This window comes from Glycine max, chromosome 4, assembly GCF_000004515.6.
Source record: "Glycine max cultivar Williams 82 chromosome 4, Glycine_max_v4.0, whole genome shotgun sequence".
NCBI lineage: Eukaryota > Viridiplantae > Streptophyta > Magnoliopsida > Fabales > Fabaceae > Glycine > Glycine max.
In genome coordinates this window covers 49,803,509-49,825,910 of record NC_016091.4, presented here as the reverse complement: position 1 = coordinate 49,825,910, position 22,402 = coordinate 49,803,509, and the positions used below count along the sequence as shown (strand labels likewise).

Below are 22,402 nucleotides of genomic sequence, written 5' to 3'. Positions count from 1 at the left end.
TGTGCCTGTTTCGCTCCTAGCTACATGGTATAATAACAGGTGTAGTGTCTAAAGAAGATCCAGATTGGTTAAGATAACTTCTTACCTTAATTTTTTAGTGTGAATGAATATGACTAATTTTTCTTCCTCTTAAGACTTCCATCTAGTTTAATTAGTTCTTATTATCTATACTATAACTTTGAAAAATACAATAAAAAGTTTAGCTAAAGTCCCAAACAGTGCATCTTAAACTTTATTTCCTTTTATAAAGTCCAAATTAATCAGAGAGACCAACAATGAAATGAATGACACTAAAAAAATAGAAAAATGCTCCTTAGAAAGTCGTTTTAATTGCTTTTATCTTTCAACAGTGAAGAATTTTTTTTGTAAAATTAAAATAATTTGTAAAATAAATTAAACGTATCCTTAAATAAATATGAAGTGTAATTTCCTTCCACTGATTTTTTGAGTTGCTGAATTCCTCTTAACTGGCTTCTATTTTTTGGTCCAATCATTGTGAGATTCAAAGGTGTTTTCTTCATTTCTATACAGTTACTTAACTGTGCATATAAGTTCCCAAAGTTCCCTCTTATTAACATCGGCTTTTGTCTTATTTGTTGGTTTTCTACCAACCCGAACTCCTAATCCAACAAACATTTTTTATTTAGAAACCAACCAAGCTGTGTTATTTCTATTTGGCCTGGCTATATCTCTATGGCACTAGTCGAAGACCTATGCTAACCTTTTTTCTCCCTCTAAATACAAATTTTGAGATTCATATTCATCAGTCTGTGTACAAAATGGCAGGGTAGGAAGACTGCTATGGTCTATGTGCTTCTTTTTGGTTTCTAATTGCACAGGTATACTTCCTCCCTGGGGTGATTGATCTTTAATTTCTATCTACAAAATCTAGATGATATTTTTCAAATACTGTAATTTGGATTCCTCCTTCAGATATATGGTACTATATGTTGCAGTCCTAATGAACTGATGCATGCATGTGATTGTAAAAAATGTTGAAGAGGGGTTTAGTTCCTCCTCTTAAACCATGTTTGTTGAAATTCAATCTTCTAAGGAAGTTTTTACTATTCCTTGTATATATGTCTCTCCTAAAGGATTTTGTTTAGCCTATTCTGTTACTATCACTTGATCTATCTTCTCATATATTGGGCTGCTATTCCAAACAAGAACTGGTTTTTGGCAGTGAGTATTGTTTTCTTTTGTCTTAAAAATATGCTGTTTCTTATCATAGTGGATTTTGCTACCCAGAGATTCTGCCAGCTAAAGACAAACTAAGATATGGATGATATCGAAAGTTTTGTGCACAGACAGCACAGTTATCACTTTTATCTAAGAAATCAAATTGAATTGGAACCTAGGTGTTTCTCGAGTCTCTTAATCATTAACATCTCAATTAGTATTTGCAGTAGGAGCTTCATTTCAATGTGATTTCTGACTACAGTTAATATATCATATTTGAAGAGCAAGTGGTTTGCAACCTCGTAAGAGTTATTCATTTTCTAATTTGCCAGATAAGGTTTAAACATTTAAGTTGAAAGTAAGAAGAATCATAGATCAATTTTTATTTTTTTATTTGTTTCCTGGGCATTTATTTTGATTTTATGAGTGTATTTTGTTTTGTGGATTGGATTCTAGTATCTGCAGACAGCAGGTAGATCATAGTGTAAATGAAAAAGCACAGAAGTGCTTTTTAATATTTATTGTTTTTTTTCCAAATACAGCGGAGGCCACAATGTCTTTGCTAAGGTGGAATTTTAACTGCCATGTCAACTCATGTTTGACTGAATCCAATAACTAACTTTTACTTTAAAAAAACTTTGAAATTCATTCTAGGGGTTGGCCAAGTGGGATCATATTCAGTACTTGGAACAATTCCAACCATGGTGGCTTGTTTGAGAATCAAGTACCACCAAATTCTCTTTCCACTTGAATATGATTAGTTCAATTTTATAGATGGGAAAAGATACTTGCACAAATTATGTGAGATATGACATAATCTGGACCATTACTTTTACTCGGGCAAAAACTTTTTGAATTAGAACATGGTGAATTATCAAACAGCTGATTTATGATGGTTTTACCCTTTTACTATGTTTATCTGTTGACTGAGGCCACAAAACTCACAAGTGTATCTAGTATTTTACTTTCATATTCACATAGATTAATAGTTCTACCTGAAAAGTTCATCTGTTTGTTTTCTTTGCCTTTTTTTTCTCCCATCAGGGCACAGTCATCCTATTAGGTTCAACAAGATTGCATCACTGAGAGAAAGCCTCAAATAGTTATAAACCATAATAGTTTTAATTTATTGCAGATTTTATAGCATTATACTGGCTAATAAGTCAAGGTTTTGATACAGCTTCAAATTCAGCGTGAAGCAAGTAACAGGAAAATCATGTCATTAGTTAGGTCTGCTGATCTAGCTCCAACATCATATGAAAATGCTAAGCTCTTCTCACTGAAGGGAACTGATGTTCGACCGGGGCTGTCCTCACAAATTTTTGGTCCTGATAAGCATAGGAGCACGTACATGACGGATACTTACCCCAGCGAGAGTTATGAGAAGTACTTCCATGACTCACAAACAGAAGAAATAATAGAACCATCTAGTTCCAGCATCTCTGGAAGTTCAATTCACCCTGATGTAGCCTCTTCTTACCAGATCAGAGCCATTTCAGGAGCTTCTATGGTTGCCAACAACCCATTTGATTCTTCTTTCATGTCTACAAGGCATCGTGATGCTTATCAGTCAAACTCTGGATCAGATTTGATGGAGAATGGAAGCCTGGATTCACGCAACGATGATGGTCTAATGAGATTAAAACTACAAGCATTGGAAAGGGCATTGCTTGATGATAGTGATGCTGAAGAAGAGGAGGAAGAAGAGGAAGACATATTTGAGGCTGCTCAAAGCATGGAAATTGATCCTGACATAGCTGAGTGGGCTGATTCGATGCAGAATATGCTGCTCCATGATTCACCAAAGGAGACCTCTTCTTCAGATTCCAATATTAGCAGCATCAGCAGCACCAAAGAAATATCTCAAACTTCTCAGAACCCCAGGAAGTTGCTTTATGAATGTGCTATTGCACTTTCAGAAGGAAATGAAGTGGAAGGATCATCTATGATAAACAATCTCCGGCAGATGGTCTCAATTCAGGGAGAGCCTTCTCAAAGAATTGCAGCCTATATGGTTGAGGGACTTGCAGCTCGCCTGGCCGAATCCGGCAAAAGTATTTACAAAGCTCTGAGATGCAAGGAACCTCCAACTTCAGATCGTCTAGCAGCTATGCAGATACTGTTTGAGGTTTGCCCATGTTTCAAATTTGGATTCATTGCTGCTAATAATACAATTACAGAAGCAGTGAAAGATGACATGAAGATTCATATAATAGATTTTGACATCAATCAAGGAAGTCAGTACATAAATCTAATCCAAACACTTGCTTCAAGGTCAAGCAAGCCACCCCATGTTAGGTTGACTGGAGTTGATGATCCTGAGTCTGTGCAGCGATCTGTTGGAGGCCTACAGAACATAGGACAAAGACTAGAAAAACTTGCAGAGGCACTTGGTTTGCCATTCGAGTTTCGAGCAGTGGCATCAAGGACTTCCATTGTCACCCCATCAATGCTCGACTGTAGTCCTGATGAAGCACTTGTGGTGAACTTTGCATTCCAGCTTCATCACATGCCCGACGAGAGTGTTTCAACAGCAAACGAACGGGACCAACTTCTTCGCTTGGTGAAGAGCTTGAATCCAAAGCTTGTGACAGTGGTGGAGCAAGATGTGAACACAAACACCACCCCCTTCTTACCTAGATTTGTTGAGGCCTACAATTATTACTCTGCTGTGTTTGAGTCACTTGATGCTACTCTTCCTAGAGAAAGCCAAGACAGGATGAATGTTGAAAGGCAATGCTTAGCAAGGGACATTGTCAATGTCGTTGCGTGTGAGGGCGAGGATAGGATAGAACGGTATGAAGTTGCAGGAAAATGGAGAGCAAGGATGACAATGGCTGGCTTCACTTCATCCCCCATGAGCACAAATGTGACTGATGAAATCCGACAACTCATTAAGGTGGTGTATTGCGACAGGTACAAGATTAAGGAGGAAATGGGTGCACTTCACTTTGGTTGGGAAGACAAAAGCTTGATCGTTGCTTCAGCATGGAAGTTACCAAGATAATCATTAATCAATTATGTTAGGCAATAGACACAAACTAGTATTGGTAATGTAGTGTTTGCTTGCTTGTTTAGACTGTAGAATACTTCTGATGTTCCTACTATAGTGTTTGCTTGCTTTTCCACATGTATACTAGCGTACAATCTTAAGCTAATAACGAATTTTGATATTATCTAAGTGCTTTCCTTAACGTGGCTGGAGGACAAGGGAGCATAAAGCAATGAAGCTTAAGCTCATAAATATTTTCTATTTCGATAATTTGTTAAAAAATAAAAATCAAATGATATAAACAACCTTCTTCTAGTGTCTAGAAACCAACACTCTGTTATATACTAAGCAAACAAAACATCAAAACGAAACAAACAACTAAAGCATAACAAGGCTCCTGTAAATGGTATATATAGATATAGATTCGAGCCTACAACAGTTTATCTGTGAGGATGTGTGTTTTGGTGCATTGGTAATGTAGTCAAGGGAAATATAACTGGATCTATTGGGAACAAAACAAGTATTTAGACAAAGCACAGAAGTATAGTTTTTAGTTTTAACTTTGTACACAAGTATCAACATTTAGAAGTCTTACTATGGGAATCTAGATCACTTAATTGAGCAGGATGTGAGACTTGTTGTAAATCTCGCATCTGTCTTTGATTCCTATGAATAAAAAATGTTAGAATTCTTGAACCATTTTATCCCAATTGAATTCTTACAAACAACTCACTATCTCAGCTAAGAAAATGAAGTTTTTTGAAAAAATAAAAACAGCTAAAACGTATATATGAAAACCATCACTATCACTCAGAGTGTTAAAAATTAACTAAGCAGAGAAGAGAAGCCTTGTGAAATGAGAAAATATAAGGGAAATCCTAAAGAAAGTTTAGATGTGGTCCACTCCACAGATATTGTATGTAGACTTAGGGGTAGTTTGGTTGTGTGGAAGAGAAATGAATGGATGAGAATTGAAAAAAAAAATGAATTAAAGTATAAAGAAAGAGGTTGAGAACCACACAAATTTTTTAAAAAAATTTCTCCTTTCCTTCTCATTTGAACACAACCAAACAACTCCTTACAGCATTTGGCTGAATCCTTTCTGCACCCAGGGAGTAAAGGTTGTTACTTCCTGCACCCCATAAATATCATCTTGCACCTCCTTTTAATTTTATAATAAATTAAAAGTCCCTAATTACCCTACTTGTTTATTCTCCTCTTTTCGCACCCCTCATAACAGATGTGTATTATGGATTGCAACTGTTTATATTTTATTTATTATTTTGATAACTCGTGTTTATATTTTTTATTTGAGTGAAGAATCTTCTTCAAGTTATAAATATACCAACATGGATGACATAAGTTGATAGATAACTTTATTCTTTGATCAAGAGTTTGACATTTTTTCATGCTTATAGAAAAATATATTTTGAAAAAAAATTAATTCCTTGGAGTGAATTTTAGAACCTCGAGATCCAAAGGATACCTGGTTCACCAAAAAACAGTTATATAAATATAAGTCTTTCTCCATGTTTGAATGCACTTACGGGATTGGAAGGATGGTTAACAAGTATTTTGTATGTAGGCTAGTTGTGACCAATTTTCTGTTCAAGTGGCAACTTGACATGGTAATGTGACGTTTCATATAAAAAAATAGTAATCTGCTTGAAGAAATATATCCAATAATGCAAGTTGACGCGTTGGTATTAGACCAATCTAACGGAGCATTTTTTTAACTCTTGGACTCTTGGTTAATTATTTCGCATCATCTTCCTTTTGCCTCTGTACAGTTTAATAAAACGGTTTTCAGATAATTATGAAGTTATCATGTTGGTCCACCATCGACAATATGCATAAAGCCTTGGACATTGGTGTTCAATCAAGTTCACTTATCATATAGATAAGGTCCTTCAACTACCAATTTGTCTGCCCAGCAAGAGTTTTTTTTTCATAAACAGGAATCAGAGTAAAAATCTTTCTTTCTTAAGATTCAAGAGCAGCAACTTATTGATTAGTTATTTATATAATAATTGGTTATTCACATGTTAAGTGAACCATCAGCATTATGCTGCCTTGTTAAGTGGTCTGGTCACAATCATTTGAGGAATTTGAATCAGATGAACATTTTTCTACGTAGCAGATATTTGGTTTTTGTATTCATCAAGACAACAATTCTGAAATTCTTGGTCCAGCTTATCCTGTCATGCTGACAGCAGCTTTAAGATCCAATCAATTCCCTTTGCAAGTTCAAGTTTAATTAATTTTTTAGTCCTTTAAATCACGTGTTTACATTTTGATCCTTATGTCTCTATTTTATAACGGTCTTACATGTAATAAACAAACTAATAGAAACTAAAACATAAAAGAATATACTCAGAGAATCTAAAACCTATAATTTTTAGGTATAAGGCCTTAAACAAAGAGTTTGACACAAATATAAGGACTATATGATTAATTAAACCTCTAAAATATATCTTTTGGATTTGTTTACCTTTAATTATTATTATTACTAAAGATTTATACGCCAATTACAGAGAACAAATCCAGAAAAATTGATTCTCAATTACAATTTTTTGTTGTACCAAAACCACCATTAGAGAGCCGAGGTTTCAAGAACATCTAGTTATATAGCGTAGATGATAAGTAGAGTCTCAAGCTCTTGATAGATATGACATGAGACATACATTACATATACTAATCGAACGTACAATAATCAAAAGATGCTATATGCTATGGCTCTATGGATGCTCATTGTTCGTTAATAATATCAAAGTGGAACGAAACCATGAGTGGATTGATTGATTCCGATTCTAACTAGTCCTGACCTTGCATTCCTGCATTTCTTTTGACAACCACACGATCTCGTGGAGCTGATATCACATCAATTCTAGAAAAAACTAATTTTAATTACTTGAAGTTTGACTCAAACAATTATTTTCAAAACTCGTTTTCAATTTTATTTGCATTGTATGATTAAATAAGTAAGCCTTTTTTATTTGGTGAATAATAAGTAAGGACTACAATTTTAATAATTAAAATAAAAGTATAAAAATTTAAATACTTAAAAAATGATATAATTATCATCCAATAACTTAAGTAGGTGAACTGAAATATAAAAGTTGAGACTTGACAAGCTAAAAGTATTTAACAAAAAAGAAAAAAACGAATTAAAAAACATTAATAAATTATCAAGATTTAAATCTTTAAAAGAAAATACATAAAGAAATATTTCTTCTTTAATTTTCTCTTTTGGGTAGTTAATGCACACACCTTAGTTTCTGGTTCTGAGAATTTTGGACAGTTTGTACTTTTTTAGTAGGATGAAAAAAAGTAGAGGGGTTTGAAACATAAATGACATCCACATGAACTTGAGCCTTCTTAGAACCTCACAATCTTGTAATAATATCCACATAGGGAGATACTGCATAATCAAACCAAACAAATTGAAGAAGAAAAAAAACAGCACAATAATACATGAGCTTATCCACAAGTCTAGGAGTGCATTTTCCACAGTTGTTTGTTTAACTAGAATTTACACAAAAAAGCATAGCTAGCATGGGCATGGAGAACTGTTTACGAGTGACCACAGTAGGCACAGCCACACCCCAATGCCTTTCTCCATTCTTTCCATCTTCAAGGGATAAGCTTGTCTTCCCAACTCACAGAGGTTTCAAGAAATCCTTGCAAAACTCAACACTGTCATGCCCTTCTCTTTACTCAACCGGTGCTGCCTATAGAAAGTCCCGTTTTGTTTGCAATGCTCGTGAAGCAGTAAATGAAGGTAATTAATTAATTATCCTCAACTTTAGTAGCTTTCCTTTCCACTTGCTTTTCTATTTCTTTAGTACTAAAGCTAAATTGCGGATAAATTTCTCAATTAGTACTCATAAAATAAATTGAATTAAACTTCTCTCATAATAGAGTAAAATAAACTTTTGAAGAAATTAAATAAGAAAACTTCTATAATTTAATTCATTGGCTAATTTTAATTTATTTACTTTCTTATTTTCTTCTCTTATAATTATTCGTTTTATAAGTTTATTCAAATTGAACCTAAATAACCTTTTTTATGACATGATTTTCCTATTTAAATCTTCATTATGAATTTTAGTCATTCTAAGAGACGCTTAAAAAAGGTCTCCTAAAAAGACGTGAAGAAATAGAAGATATTAAATCAGATACTGTAGTTTAAAAAAATTACAATAGAATGTGTTTTATGACAAGAATTAAAACTAGGTAGTGGCTCATGCATTTGCACAGTTTATAGAAAACTGAAGTTAAAAAGAATGATACCTATATAAAAATTATACAGCCGACACGTGGTGATAGTGTCAGGTGTTTTACGAAGAGCGATAAAACGAGTTAAAACTTCACGTACACTTAGTAGTGTCATTGCAGAGATTGATTTCATGCAGACACACATTTGCTTGAATGAAGTAGCTGATTGATTTTCTAATTTCATCTTGAAATTGATGTGCTTGTTTTCTTGTACTGAATTCTGAATTTGTTTCTCCATGGGGCATAAGAATGCATTTAGGTAGCAGTTTTAAATCACACTCAAGCTTTAAGTGACTTAACCCTCTATGTGGTGTCTTGTCTAATGAAATAATGCATATGTTTGATCAAACTTTGCAGTTAAAGTGGTGACTGACTCAAGCTGGAATAACCTTGTGATTGCAAGTGAGACCCCTGTGCTGGTAGAGTTTTGGGCACCGTGGTGTGGTCCATGCAGGATGATAGCGCCTGTTATCGATGAGTTAGCAAAGGATTATGCTGGAAAAATTGCATGCTACAAGCTTAACACAGATGATTCTCCAAACATAGCAACACAGTACGGCATCAGAAGCATACCAACAGTTCTGTTCTTCAAGAATGGAGAGAAAAAAGAAAGCATAATTGGCGCCGTTCCCAAATCTACACTGTCCGCAACAGTGGAAAAATATGTTGAATTATAAACTGAGAAAATGATAAACAATTGCATGCATTACAGTGCTAGAATTGAAGGGATGGAATGGGAGAAGTGACAATAGTGACATTGCAAATTTCATTCTCTTCAATTCTTTTCCATTCCTTAAATGGCAATAGATAGTGTTTGTTTATAAGTTTAAAGACCATCTTTCCTTCTGGGATTTGACAATTTTAAGTAATACTTGTACTCTTATTTTTCATTTTGTAAATGTTACATTGGATAATCAAACTTCATTCAATGATTGAATGTTGATTACTTCCTTGTGCATACGAAGTTCAAATTGATCATTGCTTGGGACAATATCTAACTATTCCCCCAACAACCAGTTGCTTTTTGTATCCCAAAACTTGTCACCTTCCTCAAGTGTGTGCGTGTATATCAGGGATGAGTTTGTGAAAGCTCATAAGAAAAATTAATATAAAAAGTTACACTTGAATTCACAAGAAAAATCAGCCCCATCAGCCACACAACCAGCCAACAAATTTTCATTTCTTATATATAAATTCATATATTAGCACAGTGGCCTACGCCCTGTGACTACCCAACCCAAATACTTTCAGCCATATCATCAGGGGCCGAAGGCAAATACCATTGCTCATGTTGCATGAGCAACTGTCAAGAACCACAACATTCATAAATCTACAAAGGGCTCTCAAGGAGAAGGTTTCCAATCAAATTGAAGATTACTAAAACCACCAACGGCCCCTAGTCCACTAAGTAGTTGGTTTGACATATCCTGTTGATGATTCATAGCTTGATCCCGGGCAAGAGACGCCATTCCTCCCCTTCCATTCATGATTGAATTATTTACCATAGCAGATCTGATTCCATTAGGCATAGCAGATTGACCGAGACCCATTGTGCCATAATTACCAACCCCAACGCCTGAATTACTGTTCATTGTGCCATTACCCACCAAGCCATTGCCACCATTGAGCCCTGTATTGGCACTCACTGGCAGAATACCATTTACATTCTTCACATCATTTCCAAGAGATCCGACACCAACCATTCCACCATTGCCATTAATCTGGGAGGACATCATCATCTCGTGTATGATTTTCTGGACTGAGCTTTGAGCATCACTAGGGTCAGGTTCACCAGAAATAGATGGCTGCTGTTGTTGCATGGAAATATTAGCTGGAGAGTTTGTTGTACTCATGTGATTGGCAGATGTTAAAGCAGGGTGAGATGTTTGTGGGGGGTTGTTAGAAGAGGATGGTGTTGGTGATTGAAAAGGGGATGAGTTTGGCTGGGCTTGTGGCACTGTACTGGAGGAACCTGGGGATGGAATCTGAACAGAACTACCTCCATATGGACTGCTTGCATTGTTCATTGAATTTGGTTGTCTAGAATTCATAGAGTTCTGGTGAAGAAGACCAACAATAGTGCTTGTGGAGGTTAATGTGGATGCTGGGTTGACAGTGTTATTTACACTAACCATACCATTGCTAGAAGCAATTTGCATGGCAGCAGCTTGTACTGAGTTTTGATCACCATTTGAGTTATGGGCCACCATCTGTTGTTGTTGCTGCTGTTGTAATTGTTCTTCATGCTGTTGTGCTTGACCACGAGGTCCAGATGAACCACTTGTTCTCCGAGGGAATTTTGCTAAGCTCTCTGAGAGATGGGGAAAAAAAAAAGAAAATTCTGTTAAACTTATCACGATCAAATAGCTGGCAGTAATTCTTAGTATATGAAAACAAAATCTTCATAATGTAACTGTATAAGTTATTTCAAAGACTTAAACTTTCCTCCAGTTAAGTGATATGAAAAATTACAGAACAATAATCAAAAGAGTTGGAAGCCATTTCCCCAACTAGGTAAAGAAATCAAAGAGAGATATCACTGCAGAATTGGTTGCCCATATAAACAATTTCATGTAAAACAAAAATGATTCCATACTTGGGACATAAAAAGGTACAAGATGGAAAAGTTTTGCTCCTCAAATAAGTTCAGTCAACTTTCATCAGCATCTTGACCTCAAACCTATTATCCATTAACAACCTTCCTGTCAGAAAATATTTAATGAGTGATTTATTACACATCCTTCGCCCTCCAAATAGACACAAGGATATCTTAATGTTGGAAAGTATCAAAGACATTGATACCAGGCTCCAGAAACAGGATTTGAGTAGAAAGTAAGACAACTAACAAAAGAAGTCTTTCCTCCCAAATATCGGCGTCAACTCTCAAGTTGTAATAGCCTAATAGGTAAGCTCCAAAAAATAAATCTTTAGGGGAGACATTATGAACTCTAATGATCTGCTCTTGATTCCCTTTAACATCTCTTTTTTTTATCATTATTGTCATACCAACTATGACTGCAAATCATATTCCAAAGCAAAAGACCAGGACTACATTGCAATTTCTGTAACCATGTATAAATCAGTTGGACAGGCTATACAGAAACTAGCTATTCCTTGATAGTTAAGTAACTAGGCTATTCCTCTCTCTCTCTCTCTCTCTCTCTCTCTCCCCTAACTGTTAAAGGCATAAACTGCATGCAGGCTCAACAAGACTTAATTCCTTCTCACAACTTCCAAACCATACACTTTTGTGAAACTTCAATCAATCTTCCATAAAAATGTCCTCCACTATCACTAAAATCCAAAGACATGCCCTTAACATTTAACAACTACACTTTTACAGCAACTTTAGTCACCAAGACCAACTCTTAACCAGATCATGAACAATCTTCAATCTGCGTATCTTCAAGAACCTTCTTTTGTCAAAGGTAATTTCATCTGGAATTCAATTGATTCTATTACTAGGCATAGCTTAGAAAGGTTGGATGCAAGCCCCACGACACAAATATCAACCAAGTAGGATAATCTTGAGAAAAACAAAATTAATATCCAAAAATAATTTTAAACTGTAATATATAAAGCCAAAGTATAGAATTAAATGCATCAAGACTTTCAATTTCTAAACAATGTTCATTTTTTTAATTAGAAATGGAAAATCAACATTGGAACATTGTATGGGAACAGTTGCTCTCTTTTTAATGATGCATTATTAATACACACATTCATATCCAAACAAAATAAGTAATAGTAAACCATTAACTTACCCATAGGTCCAGTCCCAGTTTCTCTGCTGTAATCTATCAAGTCTTTCATACTATTTACCACTTCTGATATCTGCAGTATAAACAAGTAAGAAACAATAAACTAAGTTTGTTTTATTCACTCAGTATATGAATAGAGTTCATTGTAGATTATACTCCAAATGAAACTCAAAAATTTTAGATAAATATATCATTACTCTCTTATATATATACAGAATTTGTATCCAAACAGAAAAATATGAACTTTATTCTTTTTTTTTATCAAACAGCCAGAATTCCTGATTTATTTAGCCCTTGACAATAACTCTTACAAAAAATACAGATGTATATTTATTAACCAAAATATAAAAGCACCATCAAATATCAGCCAGCAATTACTGGGCCCCAATTCCTCACTTAGGATATCTTATTACAAACATGAACTGTAACCAGCATAATTGCTATATTTGCAATCACATTGAGAGAATCCGAAAAACAAGACCAAGTAAGGTTTTCCTATTCAAACAACCAAGGCAAGTGGGGTGTTCTGTTCAAAATTTCACAAAATAACATTTCAACAGGCAGGGATGATAACACAAAAGACATGTAATAGAGCCGGAAAAGAAACCAAGTTCAATTTGAAACATTAAAAGGAAATAAATACATGATTGCCCACAAATAACTAGATTAAAATTAAGCATTGAAAATGTGGTAAGCAATGTCTTAAGAATGGAACACTACCTGTAGGCAGCGCACGTATCTCTTTGTATATCCTAAATCATTAACCAATGGTACTTCTAAGGCTTTAGCCAACTGACGGGCTGATGCAACAAACCTGGAAAGGAAGCATATAAAAATATTAGAAGAAAAAACAGAAACTTTCATAAAAAGCAAACCTAATTAATTTAGACTTGGACCAAAAAGAGATCAAGAAAAAGGACTAGTGCAATCTAAATTGTAGACAGTAGACACAACACAACCAGCAGAAAACAGAATATACAAAAATAGGAAATGGCTGTGTAAAGCATGCAACATGTCACTGAATGTTGTGATGGTGAGACTCACGTGCAAAGTCACCACAATTCCTCACAGCAGCAAGACCAGAATCCAACACTCCCATAATAACCAAGGAAAAAGACTTTTTATTGAGAATGAAACAAAATCAAAATATACAAATCTATATATTAGAAACAGATTGGCCTAACTCCAGAAGGCTTACTAAAGGGAGGATGATTGCCCAAGTCCTATATGGAGTATTCTGGCCATATTCCTAGGCAGTATGGGACATCTTAATTCTTAACGCTATTTTCAAGAACAGGTCAACCAAGGTTTATCATATACAAGCGAATTGACCACCAAAAAGGTCTAAAAAAAGTGTAGAACGAATTGCAGAATACATTTTACTAAGTGCATCTCCAATCCCAAACTCATCCATGGGTTTTAAACCTACTTTTAGTGGACCCTACACAACCACATCATATTTAAGAACCTCAGTAATTTTTTACTCCAATGATGAACTCACTAAGAACTTAAATTGGGTCCCACACATTACATCACATCTTCATATTTTTATATGTATTTTTATTTCAAGATAATAATCCATTTATATTTTAATTTTGAAAAAATAAATATGCAAAAAAAATATAGTTTCAATAAATTTTTCACAATAATATTTTTGGAAAATATTTATATATATATATATATATATATTAAAAATTTATGATATTTTTTCAAGCCTCAAAATTAAAAGGAAGCTAAAAAATAACAAAACAAAAGGTTTCAGCTTTACACACCATACATTAAAAGTAGAACTAGTCACTCGAACATTAAAAAATTGCCTAAGAGAATGTTACAAAAAATTACAAACATTTCAAAACACGGCAAACATTAATAATGACAATAAACACAGTTTAGTCACACCCAAATCTAGGGAAAACAGATACAAAACACACAAATCAGTAGGTGAATCGCTCAAATCCATTGTTAAGGTTGCGGAAAATGGCAAATCAAGATCTGAGCACTGCAAAAGCAGCGGAGAAACTCCTAACAGCAATGTTGTCAAGATCAGCAGGAAGATTGCAAGATCGTAAATGTGGGATCATAACAAGGATCATAAGATCCTACCAAAAATATGAAAAATATATTTTGATGCAAAAGTATGATAAATGATAGTATAATTAGCTAATAAATATAATAATATAACTAAAATCCAGTTAATAAATTAAATAGTTATTTTATACTTATTATATTATTTTATAAATATTGTACAAGTATTATTAAATATTAATATCTCAGTCTATTCTATATTTTATAATAATTATGAAAAAAAAAACAGAAAGCAAATATAACAAAAAAATTAAATAATATAATAAAAGACACAGTAGAGAAGATATCACAAATAAAAACCAACTCATGAGTTTTAAGGGGAAAAATACTAAAGATGATGGAGAGAGGTGGTGGCTGAAAAATAAGAGTTTAGAGCCACATATGTCATGGTTCAGTGAGAACAAAATGTAGAAAACAAGAGAAGGCAAAACACGGCAAATCTCACTCACAGTAAGCAAAACAAGAGTGCAAATCAGATCCCATAGTCAAAGTCACAGCAGGCCAGAGAGAGACGGTTGAGTATCAGGGCCTGAGAGACTGAACGCACACCACAGACACAGGTGCACAGCAGCAAATAATCATAGCAGAAAGAGGGTCAGGTCAAGACTGAGAGAGACAAAAAGCAGAGGCCGAGAGACAGAGAGAATTGAAGAGGAAAAAAGAGAAAAGCTGGGCAGTGTTCATCTAGGTTTGAAAATGGGGAAGAAGCAGAAAGTATTAATTTAGGGCAACAAAAAAATAGGTTAAACAAACTTGGGGGAAAAGCGGGTCTGCATGCTGAACTGGAAAAATCTAGCAAGCAAGATTGAAAAAACATCCAATTTCACAATTTTGATCCATTCCTACTACAATCTTCAATCCAACCGCTTCACGATTTTACCCCCAATCCAGCTCGGAAGCAGGGAGCAAGATCGTGAAATCATGCGAGTACACAATTTTACTTGGGATCCTGACAACACAGGCTAATGGGCGGAGGAGAAGGTCATCGAAGAGGCCCCGGCAGAGAAGAAGGTAAATGATAGTTACTTTCCTCAAGTTGAATCTGAAACTAAAAAAATGTTTCTCTAATAACAAGATCGCAGTTCTTATGAAAGAACCGTTCTTACACAAGGATCCAACTCGTAGAACTCCAATGCTGCAAATTTAGAAAGAACCAATTCTTATTTGTAAGAGCAGTAGTAGAAACTCCAGTTGGAGTGGCTCTAAAGGAGATAAACATGATGAAACATTCTCATGAATCCATATTCAAAAGGAAGTAAGTCACACCCATTCCATGTTTCTTTAACAAGGTACAAGATAATTAAAACAAAAAAATAGTCAAGTTTTAAAGAAGGCAGGCATCAGTATAAATAGAAAATTAAAATAAGACTCAAAAATTAACATAAAGAGTAAATGCAAAATGGACTTACATATTGCAATTATTTTGTAATTCGGGAACAGATACATTGGGTGTTGCATTTTGAGTAAAAGACTGGTATTTTTGAGCAACCGTTCCAAGCTGACTAACCTGTATATATATATATATAATAATAATAATAATAATAATAATGATAAGTAAAGACAAGAATAACCATAATGTATAATATCTAAATGCATGGCCAAGAACTTTTCTGGCAAAATCTATAGAGTATAAAACCAGCATTACAAAAGGCATTCCCAACAAAATAATAATCACAATACTAGCAACAAAACCAGGAATCCATAGATCCTAGCAAACATCTAATCAAATGCCAGTCTCAAAACTTATTGCAGACCTACAGTGATGGGAAAAATCATCGAGACTAATAGTCAACAGATAATAAATGGGTTTATTAATCAATATTCAATCAGCCAAGTATGTTTGTCTATTTAACTAAACAGAGAATCTAATTTAATAGTTATAATTACAAAGCCCTCTCATAATGCAATTACTGGCAACCTGTGGTATCAACAATCTCCTGGGTATGAGCTCCTCATGGCGCCGAGCACAAAATTCCCAAGAACATATCTGCAAATGAAATAACAAGAGAATGCCAATTAATCTTTCTTTCATATTAAGAAAGTCAATAATGACAATAACATATAAGCATTTTTCATTGAATATTAGAATGTTAATATTTCTATAATTGTATGTATAACCTTCAGGTCCGGAGAGAAAACTATTCGAAGTTGGCCATCACGAACAACACGAAGTTGCTCAAAAACACTTTCTTGTATTGCTTTTGCATAATCTAGAACAATCTGACCAGAGGAATTATGATATTCACGAGGCATGTCAACATAAAGTAGTTCTTCCAAAGTACCACTTTCATACTTTATCTTGAAAAGCCGTGGAAGAACCTCAACAGTTGCTTCTGGAAAAGAAAAAAAAATTGACCATTCAGAAAGTGAATAGCACAACTCAATCATATTTACATATATTTGACAAATATTTTAAGATGACAACATTCAAACAGTGAACAACCAAAAATAGACTGAGCAGGGAAATGCAGAAAAAATAACCCCAAAAAACATAACTTACCAAATCCACGGCCAGGCTTGCGATTACATATTTCGCAGTGCCATACATCCTGAAAATATTTAAAGAATTCATTTTTTAGGTTAAACTAATGTTTAGCATCAGTGAAACTACTATATCTGGTTCCTTGAATACCATAAACTATATGTGGCAACATGTAAGAAAATAATCACCCAAATCCTTATACATTACAATATGACAATCACAACAACAAAATCAAGATGCTAATAACTGAATATAGTACAATCAAACATGCCATTAGACAATTAATTCATGAACTTAGATAAAGTTAGACAGCATTGAGAATTAGTTTATAAGGTTTTCTCTAGAACAGACCTGAGGGAAAACTCCAGTTGTTTGTCTTCCACTTCCATACATTGAAACACACCATTTCTTTTTGGCATTAGGAGCAAAATACTCAGCAACAAACTTTCTCCAGAAATCAATATTGTTATCCTACATAAAATCAAAGTGTAAATATCTCTTAATAAGATATACGATTTACACACACAGATTGGTTCTTACTTCAGGTCTATGTTGTTGCTGATACATGTAATGTGTCAGCCGCCTAGCACACATCCCTGGTTCATATGCTGGCTTCACAGGAGATCTCATAGGCATATTCTGCTGTTGAAATTGTTGTGGTAGTTGGGACCGCTGTTGTGGCATTGCCTTCAAGAGTTGTTGCTGCTGGTGTTGTTGTTGTAACTGTAAAAGCCTGTGATGGCGCAAAAGATTGATCTGGGCAGCAGCAGCCTGAGACGATTGATTTGACATGTGGAGAAACTGTTGCTGTTGCTGCTGTTGTTGCTGCTGCTGCATAAATAATGGTTGATCAGAATGCTGAGGCTCCATTTTAACAGGTCCCAGAGTTCTCATTGTCTGCATTTGTTGTGGTTCCAACTTCACTGAAGCTAAATTCCTCAAGGATTGCAACTGCTGCTGCTGCTGTTGTCCGAGTTGATCATTGCTTACCTGCTCCAGCTTTACAGGTCCCATACCACCCATCCCTCCTCGAATTGATTGAAAATGCTGCTGCGGCTGCGGCGGTTGCTGTGTATTCAGGGGAGCAGAGAACTGTTGCATTGACTGCTGACCATGTTGGAAATTTTGAGGTTCAAGCTGTTGGGAATGTTGTTGATCTTGCAACAGCTGGTTACTAGAAGGGTTTGAAAATTGTTGACCCTGACCTTGACCAGAGGAAGCAGCATTCACTATACTTGACTGTACAAATGTGGACGAAGAATTATTGAAGTTCATTCCATTGCCAACACTGGAGACTGGATCTTTTTCAGCTCCAGTATCAATTGCTCCACGCTGGCTGTTTCCAGGACCAGAGAGCCCGGGATTCGGAACTCCATTTGGGAAAGACTGATTCAGTATGGAAGTCACATTGGACATATTTCCTAGAATATTCATGTTGTTGAACTGAGTGCGTGGTGAGACGAGTGAAGGGAAAGACGACTGTGGCGGCATGGGACCCCCTTGAGCTCCTAGCATTCCCGAATTCGATCTTAAGAGAGAAGGCGAAACAGACTGGGCACCACCAATGGGAGTGGGTGGCCCCGGAGGCACCATCTTTCGATATCACGGTCTTCAAGCAATCACCTAAGCATAACAACTGAGTTACTTAAAACACAAGTTCAACAAACTACAATTACACAAGAGCTTGCCAGAAACTGGGCAAATTCACAACGCTCAACCCAGACAGTACTATTTCAACCCCGAGTTCAAGGCCAAAGTCTTCACTATGATCCAACAGAAGCACGTTGTGCTGAGTTTTACCAAACACAAGCCATACACCAAAGAAAACCAAAAGCAAGAAACATTCTTTGATTCTGAACATTATAATTGCGCTACCTCCCTTAAATGAGCAACCTCCAAACAGCTCTCGCATGAATCTCTGTACAACACATGATTTCTCAGATCCAACCATTAACCAGTGCACTCAATAATACCCAAGAAACCAATACAAAAAAACAAAGCCCCAAAATTTCAGCACACTGAACACTTTAAAAACTTGAAAATTAAAAGAAAGAAAGAAAGAAAAAAAAAAGAAAGAAAGAGAGAAGCTTAAATCAAATTAAGACACACATCTCACACCAAAATCAATAAAACCCCGAGCTACAAGTTCAGAATTACCATTTCACAAAAGTTCAAGCTCAATTAAAAAAGGGGAAAAAAAGTGTAAAACATAAACTTCATAAAAGTGGCGACAAAAATAGCAGCCGATCGAAGCGTAGCTGAAGCGAATCAACGATCCAGGGCTACAAATGAGACAAATGGGGCGCAGCAATTGAGGGAAACAGAGACAGAAATATAGGCGAAAGGGTCAAACGTTTGGAAGTGTAACGTTATAACGTTAAAACTTGTCATGACTCACCGAGAGTTGAAAATTGTGAAATTGAACAGTAACAGAATCTGGGAACTGATCAAGGAACTGAGAAGGAACGAAAAGGCTCGGACTTTCCACTTGGGGTTTCTGAATTCGCGTCCACTATAAGTGTCTAGGGTTTTCTCAGTGCAGAAGCAGCATCGTCTTTAATCTCAGTGAAACAACGTACTGTTGCTGTTGCTGCTGCTGCTGCTGCTGCTGCTTCATGCCGTGCGTTTTAGAGAGAGAAAGTATTGAGAGAGAGGGTCATTGCGGACGTCAAGTTTGTATTCGATCCGATTGAATTTTCTTCATTCTTTGGTCTTTTCTTTTCGCTTCTATTCCCTTTCTTTCTCTCTCTTCCTCATCTTAAAAAATGAAGTCAAATACTACCATTTACTTCTGCGCCTCCCTTGTGCACATGCACCATGTTGTTGATCATGATTCATCATAATGATGTTATCGCATCAACATCCCTGTGCATCGGTATCATTATCTCTAGCACATAGTATTGGACTGGGTTGCTAAAATTACGAATACGTCCTTCGTTTATTCTTTTATTTATGGAGTTAACGGGGTTTCCAAGTTTGATGTGTGCTGTGCGGTCAATTAGGTGCGATTATTGGTTTCACCTAGGGTCGAATATACGAGTGAGTAAGTTTATCGTTTTGAGCGTGTTACTAGGTGCACCAAGCATTCTAAAAAAATAGCAAAATTGTCCTTACTTGATTTTTCTCTTACGGATCAAATTAATCTGTAAGTTGATTCAGAAGTCTCTTCCGGATTAAGTTGATCCAGAATTCCGGATCAAGTTGATCCGTAAGAGAAAAACCAAACAAGGACAATTTTGTCATTTTATTAGAATGCTGGGTGCACCAACAATAATGCTGGGTGCACCTAGCAACACTCTTGCATTTGTTTAGCTCAATTTAAATGGACTTTTGTTTTGGAAGCCCGCAACCGCACTGTTTAGCTCCCGGGCTAAATAGATCGGTCCGCATTTGCAAAATAAAAAATAAATTAAGAAATTCTTGCTCACTACTTGATTCATTTCTTTCATTTATTATCCTTTTTCACTATTTGGTCTATTCTCAATGAAAACACTACAAATTGTAGAATTGTTGTCTATGGTTTTTATGTCTAAAATTGGTAATCATATTTTGTAAATTAGACATTATTCAATTAAATGGTAATTTAAAAGACGAATAAGATCTTGAAACACAATTCATCCTGATCGGAATCAGCGTCAAAATTAGCTCCCAAAATACAACCCATTGAAAAATATGACACACTTTAATGGTTTTAGAGAATAAAGGGTGATTGTATGCTTGTACGACTCTACAACACAGGATGACCAGAGAAAAACAATAACAGTGTAAATCTGGTTAGAGTATAAGGGATTATGACAGTGCAACTTCTTAGGAATAGACTTTATGTCAAGCACTCGAGTCTAAAAACCCTAAGTCCACAAACAAGCCTTCTAAGTTTCAAGTTAAAGTGTTAGACACATACAAACTTACTCTTGAACTAGTAATTGTGAACTTTGCCAACATATGTGGGCTGCCAGCAAAGACCTTCGGTCAAGCTTGTTTAACTCGCAAGTTAAGCAAGTCACCAAAAAGTTTGCTTATAGGGAGAAATAAAGTGAATGGAAATAAAATTTGAGTGAAAATAGGTGAAAATTAAAGTTGCTTAGTTGAAGCAAGATAGAAAAGAGATAAAGAGATAAGTGGAAATAAGTGAACAATATTGGGTCTCATTATTTTTGAAATTGTTTTCACCTTATTTATTCTCTTTTTAAACATCCTAAATTAATTCATCCACCTTAAATTATTTTCATCTATTGTACCAAAGTGATAATAGGTACAAAAAAGTATGTTTATGCAACATTAAGTGCTAGGTCATCAACCCTAAGTGAAACTCGGACTAATGAGCTAAATGTCTCTTTAAGGTGATTGCAATTTTTTGAAGTTTTGGTTTTCAAAGAATATTTTAAATCAAAACATGTTTAGTTAAAATAAAGTTGAAATGCTATTTAACTTAATTTCAAAACACTTCATTCATTTTCAAAACCCCAAAAAAGGAATTGTGAATTAAATTTTGTAGTTGTAAAAAAATACAATCTCATTACATTTGATAACAATCTTTCTCACTTATGTCATTATCACCAACAATAGTGTCACCGTTATAGACATCACCATTATTGTTATCGTTATCACTATCTTCGTTGAGCCATTACTCCACCACCATCAATCATTACTGACATTGACACCATTACCATCACCGATGTCACCATCAAAATAAGTCTATTTATTATTTAAGATTTTTATAAATTTAATCTAATAATAAAATAATATGTTGAAAATGTCATATAATCGCGTCATTATATTTATCATACTTTTTTTAAAAGAAGTTAATGTGAGTTACGTCTTAAGGATTCCTGGATAAAACAATCCTTAAGACTCAATGAGTATTTATAGAAATATTTACAAATGATTCACTGATAAAGCTTTCGCATTGGTAATGAAAATCAAATATATAAATATAAGTTTATTTTTTATCAATTAAATCAACTTTTGTTGATTTTAACAAAACTTTTAAAATGAATTTGATTAATGTGTCACATTATTGAATTAACTGCTTTTTTATCCATTTGAAAACAATTGACATCATTTATCATTCAATCTACTAATTTAATGATATATATTTTTCCAACAATTAAATACTTATATAAACACACTTGTAACCTGACCTAATGACCGAGATTTACGTTGACGTGGGTCCACCTCTTTATTTTTTTTCTTTCTTTGACATGTCTATATCTTCAAGGCCCCTCCACTTAACTGTCTCTGAAATCAATTCACACGACTTTAACTTTATGTGAAGGATTTTACCATTCTATAGTGCTGATAGTCACATTGTTAATCGCTTTTAGAATTGCAGGACAAAACCTACATGGCATAAGCGTTTCTGCCTCGTGTCCAATTCAATGGGCAAGTACAAACTGATTTGCCTTTTCAGATTTTTTTATTTCTTCGAACTATTAATAAATAAACCATTACAAAGACAGCCTAACGGCCTTGCATGTCTGATCCAACGGGCTTTTGATATAAATTAAACAAACACTTTTTAGATTAGCTTAAGATGTTACAGTTAAACAAAATGCGCTGCTATAAAGTTTCAAACTGGACTTCACATAAAATACTACTCTGTATCTCACATAAACTGAAAATTAT

General features: G+C 34.9%; 3 protein-coding genes across 6 annotated transcripts; 2 read left to right on the top strand and 1 right to left on the bottom strand.

Moving 5' to 3' along the window:
- The first annotated feature begins 515 nt into the window (after positions 1-515).
- On the top strand, positions 516-4,360 carry LOC100788103 (scarecrow-like protein 1). 3 transcript variants are annotated; one of them, XM_003523360.5, is made up of 2 exons: positions 516-839; positions 2,360-4,360. In XM_003523360.5, exon 2 carries the CDS (start codon positions 2,396-2,398, stop codon positions 4,184-4,186), a length of 1,791 nt encoding a protein of 596 aa, XP_003523408.1. In that variant the 5' UTR covers positions 516-839; positions 2,360-2,395; the 3' UTR covers positions 4,187-4,360. The 3 variants fall into 3 exon arrangements, with proteins under 3 accessions (XP_003523408.1, XP_006578946.1, XP_014630459.1); XM_006578883.4 differs by having other exon boundaries at positions 2,315-4,360; XM_014774973.3 differs by having other exon boundaries at positions 593-839; positions 2,224-4,360.
- A 3,137-nt stretch (positions 4,361-7,497) lies between these two features.
- LOC100500292 (thioredoxin-like protein) lies at positions 7,498-9,401 on the top strand. Its single transcript, NM_001249006.2, has 2 exons — positions 7,498-7,952; positions 8,807-9,401. Exons 1-2 carry the CDS (start codon positions 7,727-7,729, stop codon positions 9,124-9,126), a joined length of 546 nt encoding a protein of 181 aa, NP_001235935.2. The 5' UTR covers positions 7,498-7,726; the 3' UTR covers positions 9,127-9,401.
- Positions 9,402-9,529: 128 nt separating this feature from the next.
- LOC100787573 (transcriptional corepressor SEUSS) lies at positions 9,530-19,549 on the bottom strand. 2 transcript variants are annotated; one of them, XM_003523359.5, is made up of 10 exons: positions 19,176-19,549; positions 17,318-18,400; positions 17,129-17,248; positions 16,796-16,844; positions 16,414-16,628; positions 16,214-16,282; positions 15,705-15,802; positions 12,931-13,024; positions 12,214-12,283; positions 9,530-10,760 (listed from the first exon to the last, which is right to left on the bottom strand). In XM_003523359.5, exons 2-10 carry the CDS (start codon positions 18,368-18,370, stop codon positions 9,793-9,795), a joined length of 2,736 nt encoding a protein of 911 aa, XP_003523407.1. In that variant the 5' UTR covers positions 18,371-18,400; positions 19,176-19,549; the 3' UTR covers positions 9,530-9,792. The 2 variants fall into 2 exon arrangements, with proteins under 2 accessions (XP_003523407.1, XP_006578945.1); XM_006578882.4 differs by having other exon boundaries at positions 17,318-18,695; positions 19,176-19,545.
- Between the last annotated feature and the right edge of the window lie 2,853 nt (positions 19,550-22,402).

Bases quoted from the DNA above. Each gene is read 5' to 3' on its own strand.
- LOC100787573 (XM_003523359.5), bottom strand. From the start codon at position 18,370: ATGGTGCCTCCGGGGCCACCCACTCCCATTGGTGGTGCCCAGTCTGTT. The intron at 16,629-16,795 runs GTAAGTTATGTT...TTTCTTTTCCAG, and splicing joins CAAGCCTGGCCGTGGATTTG to AAGCAACTGTTGAGGTTCTT. The intron at 10,761-12,213 runs GTAAGTTAATGG...CCCATCTCTCAG, and splicing joins AACTGGGACTGGACCTATGG to AGAGCTTAGCAAAATTCCCT.
- LOC100788103 (XM_003523360.5), top strand. From the start codon at position 2,396: ATGTCATTAGTTAGGTCTGCTGATCTAGCTCCAACATCATATGAAAAT.
- LOC100500292 (NM_001249006.2), top strand. From the start codon at position 7,727: ATGGGCATGGAGAACTGTTTACGAGTGACCACAGTAGGCACAGCCACA. The intron at 7,953-8,806 runs GTAATTAATTAA...CAAACTTTGCAG, and splicing joins TCGTGAAGCAGTAAATGAAG to TTAAAGTGGTGACTGACTCA.